This window comes from Anguilla rostrata, chromosome 16 (genome assembly GCF_018555375.3).
Source record: "Anguilla rostrata isolate EN2019 chromosome 16, ASM1855537v3, whole genome shotgun sequence".
Lineage (NCBI taxonomy): Eukaryota > Metazoa > Chordata > Actinopteri > Anguilliformes > Anguillidae > Anguilla > Anguilla rostrata.
The window spans coordinates 34,345,934-34,368,576 of record NC_057948.1 but is presented as its reverse complement, the minus strand read 5'-3'; the positions used below and the strand labels follow the sequence as shown (position 1 = coordinate 34,368,576).

Sequence of the window (22,643 nt, the reverse complement as noted above, 5' to 3'; positions counted from 1 at the left end):
GAGAGCAGCAAGCTGGGATTGCAAAGAGTTGAGATTTTGAGATTCCTTTTTAAATTATTTATTTAGTAACAGTGAAGCCTTGAAAACATCAGCCTTGATTTGTATTTCTGAGTAACATTTACCTGGTAACATTTTTCAGTACAGAAAAATAAAACAAATCTCTGTACTTTGACTTCAAAATTCAATAATTTAAAAAAGATAATCATGTGCACATAAGAGTATGAATGAAGAGAGAGTCCAAATACAGTGTCATTCGGCTGGCATGAGCATTTCAAGACTATGAATCCAGCATCAGAATGAATCTAACCCTCTCCTCCCTCAAACATCTTCTTCCTGCCGCCCATGCCAGCCTTGTCCTCAATGTTCTTACGCCAATCACCAACTGCTTCCTTATCCTGTATGAAAAGCAGGGTACGGGTAAAGGGAAGTCAGGTAGCACAGGTGACAGGTGAAGTACAGACACAGGTGGAGCAGATAACAGTGAGGTAGGCAAGTAAATACAGAGGTGACAGGGACGGAGGCACAGGTATGAGGGCCACAGGCACAAGTGAGGTACAGGCAAAGGTAAGGCACAGACACAGGTGAAGTGAAAGCACAGATGAGATACAGGTGAGGTACAGGCACAGGTGAGCCAGAGGCACAGGTGAAGCCCAGAAGAGGTAAAGACATAGGTGAGGTACAGGCACAGGTTAAATACATGCACAGGTAAGCCAAAGGCACAGGTAAGGCACAAGTGAGGCACAGTTACAGGCACAGGTGAGGTTGCAGGTTTCACACAGAAGAGTGATGAGCCTGGAACAGCTAGCAGATCACATGCTTTCACACTAACACTCAAGTTCTAGTTCTAGTACAGCAGAGCACTGCATTAGGTCTTCAGTAAACTTCTGAGCAGGCGGAAAAAAGCAACTACAGTCTTAATAGATCATGGCTGTAGGCAGGAATGTAGTTCATGCAAAGCATGGCCATAATGGAATGTAATCAGGTTAATCAGTCACAATAACAGAAACTGAAGGATTTTTCTGCACATCTCAACCTCATGTTGTTTGAACTATAACTCCCTGTTTCAGAAGTTTGCATTCACTACTGTCATAAAATAAGTACTACAAAGGATTCAGTTTCAGCAATTAAATAAATATAGAGGTCCAGGCTTGAATCTAGCTTGTAGGGTGTAGTGACGTCACTGTCAAACTTTTTATTTAGAGAAGTTATGTATTGCAGTACTATAGTATTACCAGAAGGGGGCACCAATTTCCTACATGTTAGCTAATAGCAATGCAATGTACATGAAGGACAATGGTTGGACAGACGGCCCAGTGTGGAGAGCCAATAAGGAAGTGCTGCTCAATCGCCAGCAGAGGGCACCCACCTCCTCTTTCACTTCCTTCTTCACTTGCTTCAGGTTGGCTCTCAGGTCCATGTTGACCTTGTGCTTGGAGCCCAGCAGGGCCTTGAGCATGGCGTCGGCAGACATGCGCACCCTCCTCAGGGCCGGCTTCTTGAACTTGCCCTTCAGGTCTTGCACTTTGATCTTCAGGTCTTCAATCTGGAGGGGGGGGGAAAGGGAGAACAGACCTGGGCATTAATGACATGGGCGAGAGGGAAAAGGAAAAGTTCTGTTACGCATGACGAAGAGCTACATTGTGTTAATGTCATTTTAACGTCACATTATGAAACTTGAAATAATGGGGAGAAAGCCAACAGGTGGGTGAAGGGTAAACATACCTCCTTGTCGGTCTTGGTCACCTTGTTTTCTAAGTCGTATCTCTCCTCTTCAAGGTTATCGATTTTCCCGTGCAGTTTCTTGCACAGTTCCTGAGGTGACGTTTGCATAAACCAAGACAAGAAATAGGTCAGGGAGCACATTAAGTGCTTTAGCAACTTTTACACGATAATGCATTCACTTTCACACAAAAATACATCCACTTTTGCATGATAATGCATTCACTTTTACACAATAACACATACATTTTTACACAATAAAACATTCCCTCTGATCTTCTGTATTATAGAAAGGACAATGATAGTGAAATCGGGACTAGAGGGAATGTGTGTGCATGTGTGTATGTGTGTGCGCGTACATGCATGTAGGTGTGTGTATATGTTGTGTGTGTGTGTGTGTGCGACTGTATGATTGTGTGTGTGTTTGTGTGCATGTTTGTGTGTGCATGTGTGTGTCTGTATGTGTGCGGTTGTGTGCATGTGAAGGGTGTGTGTGTGTGTGTGTGTGTGCGCGTACATGCATGTAGGTGTGTGTATATGTTTGTGTGTGTGTGTGTGTGTGCGACTGTATGATTGTGTGTGTGTTTGTGTGCATGTTTGTTGTGCAGTTGTGTGTCTTGATGTATCGGTTGTGTGCATATCAGGGTTGTGTTGTATGTGTGTGTGTGTGATTGCACATGCATGTAGGTGTGTGTATATGTCTGTGTGTGTGTGTGTGCGACTGTATGATTGTGTGTGTTTTGTGTCCATGTTTGTGTGTGCATTGTGTGTTCTGTATGTCTGCGAATTGTGTGCATGTGAAGGGTGTGTGTGTGTGTGTGTGCGCGTACATGCATGTAGGTGTGTATATATGTTTGTGTGTGTGTGTGTGTGTGTGTGCGACTGTATGATTGTGTGTGTGTGTGTGCATGTTTGTGTGTGCATGTGTGTGTCTGTATGTGTGCGGTTGTGTGCATGTGAAGGGTGTGTGTGTGTGTGTGTGCGCGTGCATGCATGCATGCAAGGGTGTGTATATATTTCTGTGTGTGTGTGTGTGTGTGTGTGCATGCGAGTGTGCGAGTCTGCAGGGATGACACATTAATGTCTGGCTCAGTCCACAAATGTCTTGTAACGATAACATCTTAGAATGTATCAGGTAGGGGTTAATACTCCAGGGTTATGTATGTAAATCATATGCTTTTGAATTGCACATTAAGCAGAGAGATTGGAACACACTTCAGCTTCCTGCCTTCTGTTACAAACATCTAGTCCTTCTCTTTTTCCATACAGAGAATTCTCCCCAATAGATTTTTTACTCAATTTGAGTTTAAAAAAAAATAAAAAAATTTTACCTGCAAATCCTGCATAGATGAAGGCATGGACAGAGGGACGCAGTGCTCCTCCATGTACCTCTTTCTGTCCTCTACCTGTTGAGCCGCCTCCGCTTGCAGCAAACCTTTAGCAATGGAGAGCATCAAGCTCTGCAGCAAAGAACCCAGCACAAACATTAGCGTCATCAGCGTCAGCCACACTAGCCCAGGGCACAGGGCACGAGCGATTGAAGCAGGTGCACAGGTAAGTCTGAAACCAAACTGCAATGCTGCACACTCGCTAAAAGGCATTCGCCTTCAATATGAATTAAGTGCATTATAACGAAAGCCTTCATCTTTGAGTCGCTTTCACGTTTTTCCTGTTTAGTCTGCGTCTCACGTGTTACATAACATTACATTACAGGCATTTAGCAGACGCTCTTATCCAGAGCGACTTACACAACTTTTACATAGCATTTTTACATTGTATCCATTTATACAGCTGGATATATACCGAAGCAATTCTGCTTAAGTACCTTGCTCAAGGGTACAACGGCAGTGTCCTACTCGGGAATCGAACCTGCAACCTTTCGGTTACAAGCCCAGTTCCTTGCCCACTGTGCTACACTCCGTCCATGTGTGTGTCGTTAAAAAGGGAAAAGACGCAGTTCTTTACCTTCAGGTTATGCTTTCGACTCGAGGACATTTTCTTCCTGTTGGTTTACGGGGGGGGGGGGGGTGAATAGACAGAAGATTAGAGAGACATTCACCGTTGACAGAAAACTCACGGTTATATTGAGACAGAAAACTGCACATAAAGTTACGCTGGAAGTACTTACTCCGACATCTTGGCGGTACCTGGCTATCACAACCTGTGGGAAAGTTTCATTTTTAAAAATGGAGCCCATGTACAATCACACTCATCACAATAAAAGGTCATTATGGTAAAATACAGCAAAATAGGTCTGTTTTAGCAGTTCAACGGAAGAGTTGATGATTTGCTACAGCAACAGCAACAGCAGTTCTACTAGTAGTATTAGTAACAGAGTTATACAGTAGCAATGGTACTATTACAGGAGATATGTAGTAGTAATGGTAGTAGTAATAGTAGAGTTGTGTAGTAGTAATGGTAGTAGTATAATGAGTATGTAGAGTAATGGTATAGTAATAGAGAGTTGATGTAGTAGTGAGTAAGGGTATAGTTGAGAGTTGTGAGTATGGTGTAAGTTAGAGATGTGTATAGTGTAATAGTAGAGTTGTGTAGTAGTAATGGTAGTAGTGTTAATGGCCTTATTGTAGTAGTAATGGTAGAGATTTTTAAAAACTGATTTAATCAACATGACAGAAGAACATTTGCAGTAAAGACACAAAACAGTATTATTTACAAACCGAACACAGGACACAAGTATCAGGATTGCTGAGAAAATGTCAGTGAACAGAGACTTAAAGTCTTAAACACATAAATGCGTACTGCATGTAGGGGTAATTAGTATAAACTGGGGAACTAGCTGGAACATTCTAGGTTCAAGCCTCAGTTTTTGCATCCATGACCACTGTATGATAGTTAACCCGAATTGTTTCATAAAAACTACATACAGAATAGTGCTAATATACCACAAAATGGCAGAAATACTCTTAAAAAGACAGTTGCTACAGGCGTCTCCCTTTAAAATAAGTGGCATAAATAACCAGTTATAACTCTGAAAGGAGACTACGTTTGTTCCTTCTGAATATTGCCATATCAGGTTTCCAATGGAGTGTCTTTTTGTTTTGTTTTTTGTTTGTGCTAATTAAAAACTTTGTTTTACACAAATACATACACAATACATACAGCATAACACACAGTCAAAAACAATAAGTCAAACGAGTATTCTGGCAAAAAGCACAGTCAAAAACAGTACAGATACACAAAAATATTCACAATCAAATACATACAATGCAGTAAAAAACAATATAACCCAGCAAGTATTCTGGCAAAACACACACGCACACATGCACGTACTTCCTGAATCAATTAGCACTGCATTAAATGTATGAACTTTTACCAAATGAATAGTCTGACCTTGAAGTGTTTTTTGTTTATGTGAATATGAACTTGATACATCATTGGCATCCTGCATAAACCTTGTACCTCCATTTTTGTCTTTTTTTATTTTATTTTTTTTAAACACAAAGTTCTCAACTGGCTCTGATAACATCATAAAATCACATAAATCATCCATGAACCCATCAGCTTTCATGCAGAAAAAATGCTTTCAATCAAATAGGCACCACACTCATAAATCATAAATATGTTTATCTCATTAGAAATACTATACTCAACATACATTAACTGGACTTGAGAGAGGAATACTCTTTTTTTTTTCCTTTTTAAATCTTTGCTGTCCAGCTCGGGGGCTGAGTATGTATCAGATTCCCAGCCCAATCTGGAATGTGCAACTGTCTGAAATCGCAGCCGCGTTCCTGCCGTAGCGTCTTAACCGAATGCACCACTCAGCAGCCGCGGAACACTCTCCATTCATGAGGTCAGCAAAATGCCTCCGCAGACACTTCTAATAAAATGTGTTTATACTTTCTATTTGCATAGTTTTGGGTGGCAATGACGTCCATTCCAATCTTGTGGGTGACTGCACATCATTCCTCTGTTATGTTCCCATTAAAAAGTGTATATATATATATATACATACATATATACACTTTTTAAAAACTGTTATATGACAAAACTAATTCTGACTAACAATTAGCTCTCTACAGGTCCACATTTTGTAATTTTATTTATTCCATCTATAATGGTTGAAACAGCTTGCACGGGGCATCCCATAAGCCTTTGCTTTGGTTTGCGAGTTCAGAAGTTGCAAGATAAGCATCGAAACGCAGCATTGACAGCCTAGAGCAGGGGTGTCCAAACCTGGTCCTGGGGAGCCGCAGGGTCTGCTGGTTTTTGTTTTCACCTTAAATACAACAACCACTTACACAAAAGGTGAGTTAACTGTGTAATCAACTGCTTTAATTGATCAACTAAGTGCCGAGTAAAAGCAAAAGCTGGCAGACCCTGCAGCTCTCCAGGACCTGGGTTGGCCACCCTGGCCTAGAGGATGAGAGATTGGAGCTTTTGGTGCCTTTTTTTTTTTTTTTTTTTTTTTTGGAAGACAGAAATTTAGAATCAGGCCCGAATCCCTTTTTCGATCTTCCAAAAAAAAATAAATAAATAAATAAAGAATCAAAATGAATCAAGTCATCCCACCAATTTTGGGACTTCACCCAAACATTTTAAAATCGTGCAAATTCACAGTATTACATTCACAGCATTACCGGCGTCAACTGAAGCCCCTGGAGACAGCCTCCAAGCACCATCAGCCCAACAGCCAGATGGCAGACGCAGAGATGAACAGAGAGAGAGAGAGAGAGATAGAGAGGGGAGCGCATTTTGTTTTGGTGCGGAAGCGAGAGCGAGGATAAAAAAGGGAGAGAGAGACAAAAGAAAGGGAAGCGACGAGGCAAAGCAAAAATCTCACCTGTGAGAAAAAAGAAAGGAGAATCTCACCTGTGAGAAAAAAGAAAGGAGAATCTCACCTGTGAGAAAAAAGAAAGGAGAATCTCACCTGTGAGAAAAAAGGAGAGTCGGATGAACCGAACGGACAGCAGGAGGAAGATCCCAACGGACGGGAGGACTGCTCCGGCCCTGGCGGCTGAAAATATATATCGCTGGCATGCCCTGGCAGGGATGGATATCACTCTCATTATGGTAGCAACTGAAAAGACGAGAACTATTGCCAGGATCCTGAAATATCTGCTCAACCAGCTCCCTGCTCACGCCATTATAAATAGCACCTTAACGATGATGATGATCTTTTAAACGTGTTCTAATGGCTTTGTTTTAAAAATAAAATAAAAAACCCACGATGGGCGTTTTGGGGTTATAGTTGAGTTACTGAGTTATGAGATTATTAATGCTGGGTCATGGGCTGGGGAAACTGCACTCCTAGAGTACTCTGTCCTGCAGATAACCTGCGGAGTTAAAGGTAAATAAACTGGAGACACATACCCCCCCCACACACAAACACACACACACACACGCCCGTGCACACGCCTGCACCTGCAGACACAGACACAGTCACAGTCACAGTCACAGGCACAGGCACAGACAGACACAGTCACAGTCACAGACACAGTCACAGTCACAGACAGACACAAACAGGCACAGACACAGACAGACACAGTCACAGTCACAGTCACAGACAGACACAGACACAGACACAGACACAGACACAGACACAGACAGCATTGCATTAGCTGTGTGAATTGTTACCTTTCTTCCCCACAAATGAATAGTCTGACCTTGAAGTGTTTTGTGTTTATGTGAATATGAACTTGATACATCATTGGCCTCATGCATAAACCTTGTATCTCCTTGTTTTCTTTTTTTTTTTCTTTTCACACACGGAAAGGTCTCATTTCATAACTCAACAACTAACAAAGTTGGTTCAAAACCCCAAATTATACACCCATTCTGTGGTTTTTAAATGAAGTATAAAGGCCGATTGTTTCTGTATGCTGAGCGTGTCTGTCTGTTGTTAGCATAAACATAACTTTAGTTCCAGTGAAGGCAGTGAGGATCATAATCTAGCTAATCAGTTTGGGCCAGCTGTTTGCTTTATAAGTAATTTGTAAATAGCAAAAAATGGAAATAAGGATTGTGTAGTTACAGTTAAAATGGTCCTTTAACATTTCGGTTAATAAAGAAACTCCATTTTAGCCTTGTGGTGAACAGGAAAATGAACCGTTCTCGTTTGTGTTGATGTTAATCAGTTTAACCTTCAGGGTCCAAGTTGAACTATGCGGTTGTTCCCTGCACGTGGACTGGTACTTCTCTCTAGGGTTTTCGTCATACTTGTTCCTGGTTATGGTTATACACTGTGTTGTATGTCGCTCTGGATAAGAGCGTCTGCCAAATGCCTGTAATGTAAATGTAATGTAAAGTAATGAACTGTGGTACTGTTTATTTTAGTCAGCTTCTGCATCATAATTATTGAGAATGTGTTTCTGCATTTGGAAGACTGTTATTAATAAAAACCTGTTACTCTGAAGGAGGATATCCAAAAAACATGAGATTCACTGGGGTGACTGTGATTTACGAGGATATACACACCACATTAGATACTAAATCAGAGGTAACGCTCAAAGATAAGATTGCCACCATACAAACCAGCTGATTCTATTGCATAACTCTTCCTGATGGAGAACTAATTTAATCGCTGTTTAGTGCATGTTGCAAATACTGGTCGATCTTTTTACTCTTTGAAGCCGGGTTACCCACCTCTGTCTAAAATGCCCCCAGAACTATGTGATAAATACATTTGACAGTAATTTATGTACAACATAAAACATTATTGTCACTTTCAATATCTGAAAGTATCAATAAATAAATTTTTGTCCATATATTGTAAAGTATTGCAGTACACTACAGTTTAACTTAATCATGTAACCAGACCAATATACAAGATGAATATATTAAATTTCCAAAATGACCAATTTTTTGTATTATTTTATGGGTGCTATCTTTGTATTTACAGTTTTTCTTTTCCACAACAGACAATTGTATTTTATAAACTCAAAAGAATCCAAACAGCACAGTAAAATGGCCAGTGTTAATTCAACTCTAACAGTGTACACATGGTCCAGGTCTGGGCCAGAGCAAGATCATGTGTACTCTGTAAGAGTTGATTTATCACTGCACATTTTGTGGGACCATTGTATAGAACAGTGTAGTTCTATAAAAAATATAAGTATAGAAGTCTATTAATGATTAATGGGATAAGGCAGAACAGTTCCATTATAAGCTATAAACATTAAATGATAATATAATAATAATTCATAATGTTATACTGTGATAAGCTTTTAGCTCAAACTTCCAAGGCAAACAACAAATAAACTTTATCTAAATTAACAATTAGATAACTACGTTGAGTTATGGGTTTGATTCTCAAGCGCACTCCTGCTGTACAGTTAAGTAAGAAACTCCAACAGAATTATGTCAGTAAAATGTCAGTGACAGGATTGCATGCGAAAGCCTGTAAACTGTTAGACTCGCTCTGGATGAGTAATGTAATGTAATCCGTGTTGACAGAGCCCGTTTTTTGATGACTTGGCAAATTGCGCATCGGGGAGAGAGGCTATCGGACGCGTTAAGCAGGGAAGGAACCACCATTTCGAGATCCTTCCATTGTGGACACACAAAAATGTAATAAAATAAAATAAAGCAATAACAATAAACGGCTTCAATGGGTGCACTTACGTAAAGTATCTTCTTTGGAAGGGTTGTCTTATTCACAGCTAAAGTGCAATGAAAGGGCTCTGGAGCTAATCCTGAATTATAATGTATTAATTTCAATAAATTAAAAAGAAATAATACAAAGGATTTTTAAAAAAACCAACACGTTTCACCCTGACGAAGGGCGCTCATGGTAGAAACTCGTCGTTTTTTTAAAAAATTTTTTACATTAATTCCTGTTCTAAGGGGCAATTAATTTCCTTACATTAAACGTTTATTACCTTTATATTGGATTGAGATAACGCCGCATGTAAGCCTAATCTTGACTAAATTTATTGGATTAACTGACATACAATTTCAATACATCTAAACAAATACATAAAAATACAGGCCATATTTCTTAGAATATAGGTACGTGTCTGGGCAAATTGTTTGCTTCTGTAAAACAAAATGATTGATCAAAATTAATCTCTCCCGGAGTATGGGGATATTTTCCACCTTTTCCAGCTTTTTAAATTGTGTATTTTTGGCTACTGGTTTCCGAGAAATTTTTATTGCACTGTTTTGTAGATTGCTCCTTGCTGGTGCACAGAATCCCCTAAGTGTTCTCGGTAGAAGACCGGCAGCTAAAAATATAGTGAACATAAATCCAACTCCTGACATATAATCCCACCTTGCAAAGTAATTAAAACCGGACGCTTTTTCAACGGCACATTTCCAGCGCTCGAGAAATATGCAACCGGCTCATAGCAGAAGCGAAGAAGGTTCGAGTCTTTCCTTGCGCACGCGAGGAATCCGGACGGGATTGCGCTCAGTGGGTTGCACGTTACGGAATGGTTGGTAACTGGCAAATGGCGCGATTTAACCGGTTGGATGGCAGCTGGAACCATGTGAAATTGATGTTGGCTGTATTACCCCTGGCGGGCCATTTGCGTTAAAAATGCAAACACTCTTAGCGAGGAATTCATTAAAAAAAATAATAAATTAGAAAGGTGATATTGAATGTATGAAGATGCGGAATCACTGAAGGTATGTGATGAAGTGATTGACTTCCATCGACTTGCATCTATTGACGTGTCATCTCGTTATTATATGCACACTGTTTGTGATACTTGCAGAACCTTGAGAAAATTATTTCATTTTTTATTTTTAAAGGTTAGTACTTTGTTAGTACCAATGTGCAGTATAATACCTTGGTTTATACAACACATTGGATGAAAAGTTGCGCAATTATTTTCTGAAAAAATGCCCCTGTGTCGATAGTAATTTTTAGTGTGGTAATTACAATACCCGGATGATTTGACTGGCTGAAACTTTACCACCTACCTGTAATTTCTACAAATAGGCTATTCAGCGCGGGCAGTGCTCCGTACATCGCTTCACGGTTTCGGTCGCCAGACTGAAGCATCGAATTCTGAAAGACAAGAGCAAGTGTACATGCATGTCATTCCATCCAAATGAAACGACCAAACGGCGCTTACAGGGTAACACAGTTACATAATAAATGTAGGTATTTCCTTTCAGCCATTTCAGAAATTATATTATCACAGCTGTTTTCTTGTGCTTTCCTTGCCTTTTTATTTAAAAATAAATGCAATTTAGTTTTAACTTATGAAAGATACTCAAATTTTTATCCTGAAGATGATTATTTATTTAGTTAATTAACAATAGGATGTATCAAACATTGACTATCCATGCACCTTGAATTTAAACAACTGCAAACAGAAGCGTCTAATCTAAACGAGTCCGAAAGGAATCTTACCCAGACTTGAAGGCGTTTCCATTTGTAAGCACAATATCGCATTACATTATTCACTTAGCAGCCTCTCTTATGCATTGGGATTTACAAAAAGGAAGACTGTCAGTTAAAATATACGACAAGGAAAATGTACCACTTACCCGCAAAGTTATCAAACGTTCAAGTGAGAACCTCAATGCACTGCTGAATCACACCACTGTTTTTAAAAATTGCAAAAAAAAGTTTAACAACACTTATTGCGTAGTTGATTTTGAAATCGGTTTATTCTTTCCTGGAATTTACCAAGCAAGACTGGCATTAGCGCCACCGTGTGCTTTTATGTCGTTCCATCCAGTACATTCAGAAAACGTTTTGAATCCCAGCATAGCGCGTTCATAAATATGATAAGGGAAGAATTCGCCACAAAAAAAAATTAAAATATAATATTTTACTTCAAATTAAGACATGTATTAATAAAATAATTAATTTAAAATGTAAAAAAGAATTTTGGAAACTCAATATTTACCACATCAAAAATTTGCAGCCAAGTCTCCAAGCATTTTAATGCCGCAGGACGGACTTCGGCTCTTTTGCCCCCTCGTCTCCACGGTAATGTAGGAAGGAAAGGTCATCATGCCCACGTGGAGATTTTCAGGAAATGAACTACTACCTGCGAACTACGACAGGTATTTCCGTTTATCCTTCACAAAGTGGTGTTTTTGTATAAACTACACAAACAATAAACACATGCACTTTTGAAAAAAATATTTTAAAAAACACATGCACTCAATAATATTGGATTCCACCACTGCCCATAATTTTATAAAGTTAACACACGCTCTTTTTTTCTTTTCGAGGGTCTACTTATTTGACTCTGGTGTGGACAGCACTATTGAAAAACCTACCATCCAGAACAGAACTGACTGGCCAAGAGTACCAAGCTGGAATTACAAATTACAAAATATGAGATTTTGAGATTCCTTTAAGTTATTTATTTATTAACAGTGAAGCCTTGCAAAAGTCAGCCTTGAATTGTATTTCGGAGTAACATTTTCCTGGTAAAATTTTTCAGTACAGAGGACTTCATCCCCAAAAACTAATCGGTGTCAACAATGCAGCAATTTAAAAAAAGATAATCATGTACACATAAGAGTATGAATGAAGAGAGAGTCCAAATACAGTGTCATTCGGCCGGCATGAGCATTTCAAGATGGCAACTATGAACCCAGCATCAGAATGAATCTAAGCCTCTCCCTCAAACATCTTCTTCCTGCCGCCCATGCCGGCCTTGTCCTCAATGTTCTTACGCCAGTCACCAACTGCTTCCTTATCCTGTATGAAAAACAGGCAGGGTACAGACACAGGTGAAGTACAGACACAGGCGAGATACAGGCACAAGTGAGGTACAGGCAAAGGTAAGGCACAGACACAAGTGAGGTGAAAGCACAGATGAGATACAGGTGAGGTACAGGCAAAGGCACAGACAAAGGTGACGTACAGGCACAGGTGAGACGCAGGCTCAGGTGAGGTACAGACACGGGTGAGATACAGTCACTAGCAAAAGCGAGATGTAGGTAAAGCACAGTCACAGGTGAGGCACAGGTGAGGTGTAGGCACAGGTCAGGTACTGGTACAGGCACAGGTGAGGATGCAGGTTTCACACACAAGAGTGATGAGCCTGGAACAGCTAGCAGATCACATGCTTTCACACTAACACTCAAGTTCTAGTTCTAGTACAGCAGAGCACTGCATTAGGTCTTCAGTAAACTTCTGAGCAGGCGGAAAAAAGCAACTACAGTCTTATTTGGTCATGGCTGTAGGCAGGAATGTAGTTCATGCAAAGCATGGCCATAATGGAATGCAATCAGGTTACTCAGTCACAATAACAGAAACTGAAGGATTTTTCTGCACATCTCAACATCATGTTGTTTGAACTATAACTCACTGTTTCATAAGTTTTCATTCACTACTGTCATAAAATAAGTACTACAAAGGCTTCAGTTTCAGAAATTAAATAAATATAGGAGTCCAGGCTTGAATCTAGCTTGTGTGGTGTAGTGACGTCATTGTCAAACTTCTTATTTAGAGAAGTCATGTATTGCAGTACTACACTATTTTCAGAAGGGGGCACCAATTTCCTACATTAGCTAATGCAGCAACGCAATGTACATGAAGGACAATGGTTCTAGAACAGAACCTTAACAGAAAAGCCGCAAAGTAGTCCCAAACAGCTTCTTTTTAAAAAAACAAATTTTAGGCACAGAAGTATATTGGCCAACTTTAACTCCCTGTTTCAGAAATGTGCATTTAGTGTTACTGCAAAAACAAAATATTCTACAAAAGCTTCAGTTTCAGCAATTAAATAAAGGACTCTAGGCTTCATCATTGCTGCACAGTTCTGAGAAGTTATCTGTTGCAGTATTGCATTATTTCCAGAAGGGGGCACCAATTCCTACGTTAGCTAATAGCAATGCATTGCACACAAAGGACAATGGATGGATGGGTAGATGGCCTAGTATGGAGAAGCAATAAAAAAGTGCTGTTCAATCACCAGCAGAGGGCACCCACCTCCTCTTTCACTTCCTTCTTCACTTGCTTCAGGTTGGCTCTCAGGTCCATGTTGACCTTGTGCTTGGAGCCCAGCAGGGCCTGGAGCATGGCGTCGGCAGACATGCGCACCTTCCTCAGGGCCGGCTTCTGGAACTTGCCCTTCAGATCAATCACTTTAAACTTCATGTCCTCAATCTGGTCAGAGAGGGCGAGAGAGAGAGAGAGAAAAAGAGTGAGTGTATGTGTGTGTGTGCACGTGTATGTGTGTATGTGAGAGAGTGAGAGAGAGTGTGTGTGTGTGCATGTGTAAGGGCAAGAAAGAGAGAGAGAGAGAGAGAGAAAAAGAGAGAGAGGTTGCCGGTTTGATTCCCTGGTGGGGCACTGCCACTGAACTCATCAGCAAGGTACATAACCTGAATTCCCGCTGTACAACTGGATTGAAAATGAAATAGCCGTGTAAGTCACTCTTGCTAAGAGCGAAGGCTAAAAAGCTAAAGGCTAAATGCCTCAAATGTAAATGTTAGTCATCACTGAGTCAGCAAGTTATGCGGACACAGAGGGGGTGCGATGTCACAGGTAAAGGAGGATACAGGTGGGAGGGGCTCTCTGGGGGAGGGGCTCTACAGGAGGAGGGGCTCTCTGGGGGAGGGGCTCTACAGGAGGAGGGGCTCTCTGGGGGAGGGGCTTAACTTGGAGGAGGGGCTTACAGGTGGGAGGAGCTCTACAGCAGGAGGGGCTCTCTGGGGGAGGGGCTCTACAGGAGGAGGGGCTCTCTGGGGGGAGGGGCTTAACTGGGAGGAGGGGCTTACAGGTGGGAGGAGCTCTACAGTGGGAGGGGCTTAATTGGGAGGAGGGGCTATACAGCAGGAGGGGCTCAACTGGGAGGAGGGGCTTACAGGTGGGAGGAGCTCTACAGTGGAAGGGGCTTAACTGGGAGGAGGGGCTTACAGGTGGGAGGGGCTTAATTGGGAGGAGGGGCTGTACAGCGGGAGGGCAGCACAACCTCTTTAGCGCATTTGTCCACTTTGCTTTGCATGTCGTATCTTTCATCGTCCACCCTCTCGATATTCTGATGGAACTTCCTACACAAGTCCTGCGAAGAGAGAATTACGAGACCAGTGATAAATCAGTCAGTAAAGCCACACAGGGAATTTACATTCATGGTGTTCAGCTCAAGTTTTTTTTTTTTCTTCTTTAAACATAGCCCCACCTCACCACCTCCCAACAACACAGCACCAACCACAAACCTCCATACCCCTTTTACAGTACAGACCAACCCCCTCCCGAACATCAACCCAAAACCAACCCCACCCCCCACAAAGTCACCTGCAACCCCCACCCCCCACCCCACCCCTCCCCCAACGGCACACCAGTAACACGGATGATTTGATTGGCTGACAACGTGCCTGAAGTTCCTGCATTGATTCGGGTAAGGTCAGTGGGGGGCAGTGTTCCTCCATGTACTTCAGCCTGGCCTCCTGGATCTCCAGTTCCTCGGCCTGGAGCAAGCCCTTAGCGATGGACAGCATCAAGCTCTGGGACACACGGACGGACAGACAGACAGACAGGAAAAAGGGGCACATCACTCAGGGTCTAACCACTGAAACACTCATATTTCACACAGCCTTTCAATGAAAACAAAAATGCAGGATTTGCAAGGATTTTGTTTTCTGAGCAGGTTCTGTTTTTATGAGCAGGTTCTGTTTTTATGAGCAGGTTCTGTTTTTATGAGCAGGTTCAGTATTTATGAGCAGGCCTGAGCAATGCGGCTCCTTTAGCCGAGCAGTCATTCGATGTTCAAACCCATTACTTCACATTTCTGCTTCACTCTTCAGAGTCCGATGATCCTCAAAAGTGGAATAAATGTACACACCGATAAACTTATCAAATTACGCAGCATTTTGAGCAGACAGATGTTGCAAGACGTAACGTTTAATGCTAGTGAGTTAGGAAGGTATGACAGAAGGAAGAATTTTTTGGCAGGGGTGGGGGAACGGGGAGGGGGGGGGGGGTGTATATTAGCTTTCAAGAACAATAGCAAGTTTGGGCACTTTCCAGTATGGATATAATTTCAGGCCAAGCCAACATCCTCAGCAGAATCCATGATAATTAAGCCAAATGTAGACTTTTATATGAGGGTTTTTTTTGTTTTTATGTCATCAAGCACACATATCAGAGAGTAAAGGTATGTGTTTCTGGGTAAAGGAGAGGGACGGGGAAGAGATCTTTACCTTCAGCTGATGCCTCCGACTCGTGGACATCTTTTTCCTGCGGAGTTGTGAAGGAAAGGAAATATGTTAAAAAGCTTACTTAGGCCTTTACGTCTGAGAAATTAAGGTGTAACCCCACAAATGAGCGATTAGAATGTTCATAATTGAACATTCTAATTCTGATATAAAAATCACCACTGGTAATTGAAAGCAAGGGAGTTGCAAGCATTCTAACGCCGATGTAACAATCACTCCTGGTAACCGAAAGCAACAGAGTTCTAAAACGCTGACTTAAAACGAAACAATTAAAAATTCCAAAAGACCTATTCTTCAAAGGGTTAACGGCAACAAACGGTTCGTGAATTCTATTGTTGCATCACATGTAGACGTTACCCCAGAGCTGCCATCTTTGAACGGGTGTCTCACAGCAACATTATAGCAAATGATAGCACAAGTGCAGATATCATAATGGCTAATAGAAACAGACCCTTCTCCACGAAAGCACAGCAAACAAGTTCCAGGGGCTCCATATCCTCCTGAATTTGTATCATGATCTCAGTCGCCAACTTCAACACTGAAAACAATGCAGACTGAAGACTTACTCCGACATCTTGGCTCTCTTTTCCTGTCACACCCTGCAAAAAGAAACATTGGTCACTTAAATATAACCGGAGCATGCACTGTAATGCGCGCTTCTATTGATTTCACTAATAAAGGTGATCGTTCGGTAAGCCCTGAATAACAATTAAACAATCAATCAATCAACCAACCAACTAATCTATCTTTTATACGGCAGCATTTGTACAGGGAGCTCAAAAATGTTTGGGACAAAGACATTTTTTTTTTTGTTCTTCATCTGGCTCTGTACGCCACAATCTTTTGTAAGATATGTAATCAAACGATTCACATGTGTTTAAGCTGCAGATTCTCAGCTTTTATATATTTTGGTTTCACAATGTAGAAATTACAAGATGTTTTATACATAGTGCCCCCAATATATTTGTATTATACTTCATAAAGGGGACAGGTGTTTAACAAGCTACAACTGTAACATTTAAGTATTGATTTAAAGACCAAAATGGTTTCCACTTCCCCATAAGATGTGGGGAAGGCCATTCTAAAGTGTTGAGTGTCAGGTTGTTAATATACTGACCGAAGAATTATAGTGCGTTTAGGATATTTAAAGAGCCATATTCAGAGGCTCTGCATACATTTTTGGAGATCAACATCTTTTCTAAATTCAGACAGGATGCAGGGAGGGCAGCTGTCGTCCAGGATCAGCTTTGTGATAGACTCGACTCTGTCTGGCCATGAGTAATAACTCAGCACCGAGCGCGAGAAAACGGCCGTGCTCACTGTAGAAGCATCCTCCACATATCTGAGTCTCGGGCTTCATAGAGCAGAAGTGTAATGTAGCAGGGGCGGCGGTGTAGTATAATGGGAACGGAGCTGGTCTTGTACCCTAAAGGTCACAGGTTTGATTCCCGGTTAGGACACTGCTGTTGTACCCTTTGAGCAATGTACTTAATCTGAATTGCTTCAGTACATATCCAGCTGTGTAAATGGATGCAATGTAAATGCTATGTTTAAAAAAAAAAAGTTGTTTAAGTCGCTCTGGATAAGAGTGTCTGCTAAATGACATGGAGAAACTTCACCTCTACTGATTCACATCTGAGCACTGAGAACTGAGCACTGAGCACTAAGCGCTGAGCACCGAGCACCGAGCACCGGGCACTAAGCACTGAGCACTGAGCACCAAGCGCTGAGCACAAAGCACTGAGCACAAAGCACAGAATACCAAGCACTGAGCACTAAGCGCTGAGCACCGAGCACCGAGCACCGGGCACTAAGCACTGAGCACTGAGCACTAAGCACTGAGCACCAAACACAGAGCACTGAGCACAAAGCACAGAATACCAAGCACTGAGCACTAAGCACTAAGCACTGAGCACCAAACACTGAGCACTGAGCACAAGGCACAGAATACCAAGCACTGAGCACTATGCACTGAGCACTGAGCACCAAGCACTGAGCACCAAGCACTGAGCACTGAGCACTGAGCACTAAGCACTAAGCACTAAGCACTGAGCACCAAACACTGAGCACTGAGCACCAAGCACTGAGCACAAAGCACTGAGCACTGAGCACAAGGCACAGAATACCAAGCACTGAGCACTATGCAATGAGCACTAAGCACTGAGCACCAAGCACTGAGCACTGAGCACTATGCACTGAGCACCAAGCACTGAGCACAAAGCACTGAGCACCAAGCACTAAGCACTGAGCACCGAGCACTGAGCACAAAGCTCTGAGCACCAAGCACTAAGCACTGAGTACCAAGCACTGAGCACAAAGCACAGAATACCAAGCGCTGAGCACCAAGCGCTGAGCACTGAGCGCAGAGCCATTATTTCAGCATCTGCGCAGTTAATATAATCCCCAGCGGCCGATCGATTCAGCCTCTACACTCAGCCTCTCCAGAGCTTTTTATGCTGACGGTCAGATGTCAACCATTGCAATTCCACTGGGTGCATTAAAAAACATATTCGGTTATTTGGTGTTACAAATTACAGCAGCTACTCGTTTTCAGAAATGGAATGGGAGCATGAATCACGTAGCACACAACGGTAACCATCTGCAAACTATATTTAGATATCTGATATATTTGATAGAATTTTTTTTTTTTTTTTTTTAAACGTGACAATAAATTGAAATTTGACCAGTGCTGAGATTCGGTGCCCATTCAGGGTGGGTTCAGAGCCTATTTGCAGCACATTTTCAAGGTTCCCCATGGCCAGCACAAGCACTGAAACAAACCAAGGGACCATTTGTAGTCACATTTTAGTTTCTACTCCTGTGAACAGAAAAATAAGTCGGGGGAAGCTTTAACCAAGCAAGCAACTCATAAATGCTTTGTTCCATGAAATTTTTTTCCTTGGAAGTTTTCTTTGCCTTGAACAACACCTGCACATGACACCATGGAAACTAATCTTCGTGGAACCTTCCAACATAAAAAAAAAAAACTGCCATTAAACCCTGGCACCACTGGTTTTCACTTTGAATCAGTTTCACATTTAAAAAAAACAAAACATCTAAATAAACAACAAAATTACACTCAGTGAACTCTCTCACAAATTCCCGCTTCATAGACGACATGAAAAAACACGAATGTGAACATGTGAACAGGTATTCTGATCTTGAAGTAAAACAGAGAGTTCACCTGCCACAGGTACACAGGGCAGGGTAAACACAGTCTAGGAAAACTGCACAGCATTATGGGATAACAGCATCTGTTGACCCTTAGAGAGCGCGAGGGACAGCTTTGCATAGGATGAGCTAACAGTAAAAGTTCTCTCGAAGAATGACACATGAGCAGTTTGTATGTCAAGCGATCTGCTGTAACCCTGCCCATACCAGCAGTATTTCTCTACAGCAGGCTGTACAGCTAGTGATCTCTCTCTAAAACAGGCTGCTATCTTACAGCTCTGCACTGAAGTTCATGTTTATGCGATCCCTACTGGACACGCAAATTAAAGTCGACAGCAGCTGAAGCTTCTCTTAATTATGGAACTATTGTTTCCTGTTTACCCACAAAATTCTAGTGCTTTTCGTGTTTTAGATTTTTCAATATTTCTAAAGTGCATTGTTTATCTATTTTGCCATTTAGACGGAAGCTCCTGCTGTGGAAAAAACATAATCCACGGTGAATTTCCGGTCGTTGCTTCAAAAAGCGATGCGTTGCCTTACTCATGTTGCACGGAGAGAATACGCACGAACAGAGTCTCTGTGATTCCCTCCCTGACAGGTTTCCTGTCTTCCCATTATAGTTCAGCACTAGGTCACGCATAGATCTTCTTCTGCCTGCTAGAAATTTCCACAGCTGTCGTGCGAAGCACAAGACAGACACCTCTCTGTTTTTCAGCCTTGGGTACAAGGCTCGTCACACCAGCGAGCGGCTCCCGCCATTTCAAGGTAACTGTGTGGTTCTAATTCCTTGTCCCCTGGCTGACCTCCACACTCCCTCCCGACAAATTCACTGAAAACGGTTTTATGTGACAGGCGTACGACTTCAAAATGTGTTGCACAGCAAATGAAAGTTAAGGAATAACATCATTATCTCGCATAGGAAAATCAAGTATCAAGGTCTTCAATCTTGACATCCGCGAGGAAATGGGGCTATACAAAGATCTCGGAATACTGTGAATAAGATACTTTATCCTGAAGTAGTTTGAAATCCATCAAGTCCCTGCTTGAAATGGCCCATATAGCTCTGTAATGGACGCCTGCTCTTCCACATTCGACAGGCGAGTTCCCGTGCGTGCGTCATCACATTCGACAACCTGGCCGGATTGGAAAATGTCGCCCAGTGGAAAACAGCACGTAGAGGAGCCATTGCAGAATGCAAATACATTCAAAGGATGATGCCGCAAAAATGCCGGCGTGAAAAGGTATCAAATATGGCATTTATTTTTAATATTAAAAAAACGTTAGGGATTACAGCTGTGAAGATTTTATCAAAATAATGTCACGCAGGTAGAGCCTTTGACAGATAAATTTCCATTCGCTGCAGAGGAAATCATAGCAACAGGCCTACTCTACTGACAATGGCATCACATTCACAAAGCGTTACACGACTGATATTGAACACAGCAAATTCTCATCTCCTGTCACCAACAGGGCGGGTGCTCCCAGACATTGGTATATTTTCTTAGCCAGTCTAACGCCTTTTGTAGCATTTATTTATTATGCATTTATTTTGTAATTGTGGCGACAAAATCATGGCAACAAAAACAGATGCAGGCTCAGCAGACCACAACGCCCAGGTGTGTGTGTGTGTGAGAACGAGACGGACGGACGAACGGACGGACGGACAGACGAGATTCTCACCTGGGAGAGTCAAAGTAATGAGGGGGGCTTCACAAACTGCCGCTACCCCGAGACAGAAAGAGGGTTTTAACGGTATTCTGTGATGGGTCAGCAGAAGTCAGCCATCCTCCTTATGGGGCGAGACCCCATCTCAGACCAATGGGGAGAGGGTCTCGCTGAAACTCGAACCCCGTCTCAGCTCCCGAAATATATATAAATAACTCCCCTCCTTCAAGACCGTTATTCATTTTTCACCATTTATTTAACCGTTGGCCTGAACTCAGCTGATTTACAGCAGGAACTTGACTCCCCCTTACATAAGCCCCTCCCCCCCCCCGCCTCAACATGAGAACACACCCATGCACTTCACCCCCCCCCCCCAACACCCAACCCCCATCCCCCACCCCCTCGCCTCAACATGAGAACACACCCATGCACTTCAACCCCCCCCCCCCCCCCACCTCAACATGAGAACACAGCCATGCACTTCAACCCCCCTCCCCCCAACCCCCCCCCACCCCCAGCCCCTTCCTTCTTAACTGCAGGAGATGGCCGTGATTAATGCGCTTCACACACTGCTTTTCACAGCTTACCGTCCAGGCGTAAAAAACAAGAGTCCTTTTCAATCCTGCAGTGGATGTTTCTGTTGAAAAAAAAAAAGAGTACAATAATCAAAAACAAATTTTTAAAATGGGGCAACTGTCGCAACTATTTTCAAATACAGCTCATATTAACAGATTATTTTCTTTTTTTAATTGATCAATTTACATGAGCATTTATAACACGGCAGTCCTTCAATGGACAATTTCTCACAGCCGATGTCTTTGTATGGTACAAATTGCATGATGTACCTATAAAAAAAATTTCATTGTCATTTATGAGTCCTTAAACTACAGGATTAAAACTTGCTCAAACAACAGAAGTGTTCAGTGCGATGTATAAGGATGTAATTGAAGATCACCTGACTTGGCCTTTCACACATGGGTGATGGACAGAGCAGGCAGGACGGACTCTGGAATCCAAACATTATCATTCCACAGCAGAACTGACCTGAGGAGGAGTGCTCCATTCCTGACCTTTGACCTCGGGGGGGCATGAGCACTTTCTGTTTGTCACATCCAACTATTCTTGCTATGAAAATAGTTATGACCGTTATTGTTGTTAAAATCATTTTGCTGTTAAACCTAAATGCACAGAACAGACTGCTTTCTGTTTTGTATGCACCAAAATTATGGAATTCCTAACAACAGTACACAAGACTCCTTGGGTACTTTAACATCTCATCTTAAGACTGTTTTTTCTTAGTACCTTATTTTGTTTATTTTTATTCCATCTAATTTGCCACACATTTTATCTTCAATATACTTTTTTTATCCCCCTTTTATTTTACTATAATGAGCTGTGAAGTATTTTGTGATGATGTTTCCTATGTACAAAAGGTAAATCAAAGAAATAAACGTGCTCACTCAAGTGTATTAACTGATGATTGGGTACTAAATCCCACAAACAATAAATGAATGTTTTATTGCATTAATGCATGAAGGCTCATCATGCAAAAATAAATGAATATTTTGACATAGCACACTGACAAAGGCTTAGGCCAAAAGGTTTGTGCATGCTGTGTCTATAGTTTATAATATTCTAAAATGCTGTCTCTCTGTTTCTCTCTTTCATCTATGTACAAAATGTACCATACAGAACTTATTATTGCAGTTATAAAAGTAATACATAATATTGCTATTAACCATAACCCAATCCATGTCCATGCTGCATAATCCATTAATAAAAGCTTTATAAGGTCCAATCCATGTGCATACTGCATAATCTCTTAATAAAGGCATTATATATCACAATTCAGGAGCATTCTGCATAATCTATTGATAAAAGCATTATGAAGTCCAATTCATATATTAACTGCATAATCTCTTAATAAAAGCTTCATAAACCCCACGATTTTCAACATGCAGGAACACTGGGTTTGAATTAAATAAGAGGTACAT

At 41.7% G+C, this 22,643-nt stretch overlaps 2 protein-coding genes across 4 annotated transcripts; both read right to left on the bottom strand.

The window, feature by feature from the left end:
- Positions 1–42: 42 nt before the first annotated feature.
- LOC135242382 (troponin I, fast skeletal muscle-like) lies at positions 43–6,677 on the bottom strand. Of its 2 annotated transcripts, none has more exons than XM_064313422.1 (7): positions 6,611–6,677; positions 3,848–3,880; positions 3,685–3,721; positions 3,051–3,179; positions 1,723–1,812; positions 1,367–1,543; positions 43–395 (listed from the first exon to the last, which is right to left on the bottom strand). In XM_064313422.1, the coding sequence occupies exons 2-7, from the start codon at positions 3,853–3,855 to the stop codon at positions 303–305; spliced, it is 534 nt and encodes a 177-aa protein (XP_064169492.1). In that variant the 5' UTR covers positions 3,856–3,880; positions 6,611–6,677; the 3' UTR covers positions 43–302. The 2 variants fall into 2 exon arrangements, with proteins under 2 accessions (XP_064169492.1, XP_064169493.1); XM_064313423.1 differs by lacking the exon at positions 6,611–6,677 and adding an exon at positions 6,524–6,556.
- On the bottom strand, positions 3,847–20,739 carry LOC135242383 (troponin I, fast skeletal muscle-like). Of its 2 annotated transcripts, none has more exons than XM_064313424.1 (9): positions 20,665–20,739; positions 16,380–16,412; positions 15,799–15,835; positions 14,974–15,102; positions 14,571–14,660; positions 13,586–13,762; positions 10,606–12,349; positions 6,582–6,723; positions 3,847–3,880 (listed from the first exon to the last, which is right to left on the bottom strand). In XM_064313424.1, exons 2-7 carry the CDS (start codon positions 16,385–16,387, stop codon positions 12,260–12,262), a joined length of 531 nt encoding a protein of 176 aa, XP_064169494.1. In that variant the 5' UTR covers positions 16,388–16,412; positions 20,665–20,739; the 3' UTR covers positions 3,847–3,880; positions 6,582–6,723; positions 10,606–12,259. The 2 variants fall into 2 exon arrangements, with proteins under 2 accessions (XP_064169494.1, XP_064169495.1); XM_064313425.1 differs by having other exon boundaries at positions 6,611–6,723.
- Between the last annotated feature and the right edge of the window lie 1,904 nt (positions 20,740–22,643).

Bases quoted from the DNA above. Each gene is read 5' to 3' on its own strand.
- LOC135242383 (XM_064313424.1), bottom strand. The intron at 15,103-15,798 runs GTAAAGATCTCT...CGTGTGTCCCAG, and splicing joins GTCGGAGGCATCAGCTGAAG to AGCTTGATGCTGTCCATCGC. The intron at 12,350-13,585 runs GTGGGTGCCCTC...TTTTTCATACAG, and splicing joins AGAAGGAAGTGAAAGAGGAG to GATAAGGAAGCAGTTGGTGA.
- LOC135242382 (XM_064313422.1), bottom strand. The intron at 3,180-3,684 runs GTAAAGAACTGC...TCTTTGCTGCAG, and splicing joins GTCGAAAGCATAACCTGAAG to AGCTTGATGCTCTCCATTGC. The intron at 1,813-3,050 runs GTAAAATTTTTT...ACGTCACCTCAG, and splicing joins CATCTATGCAGGATTTGCAG to GAACTGTGCAAGAAACTGCA.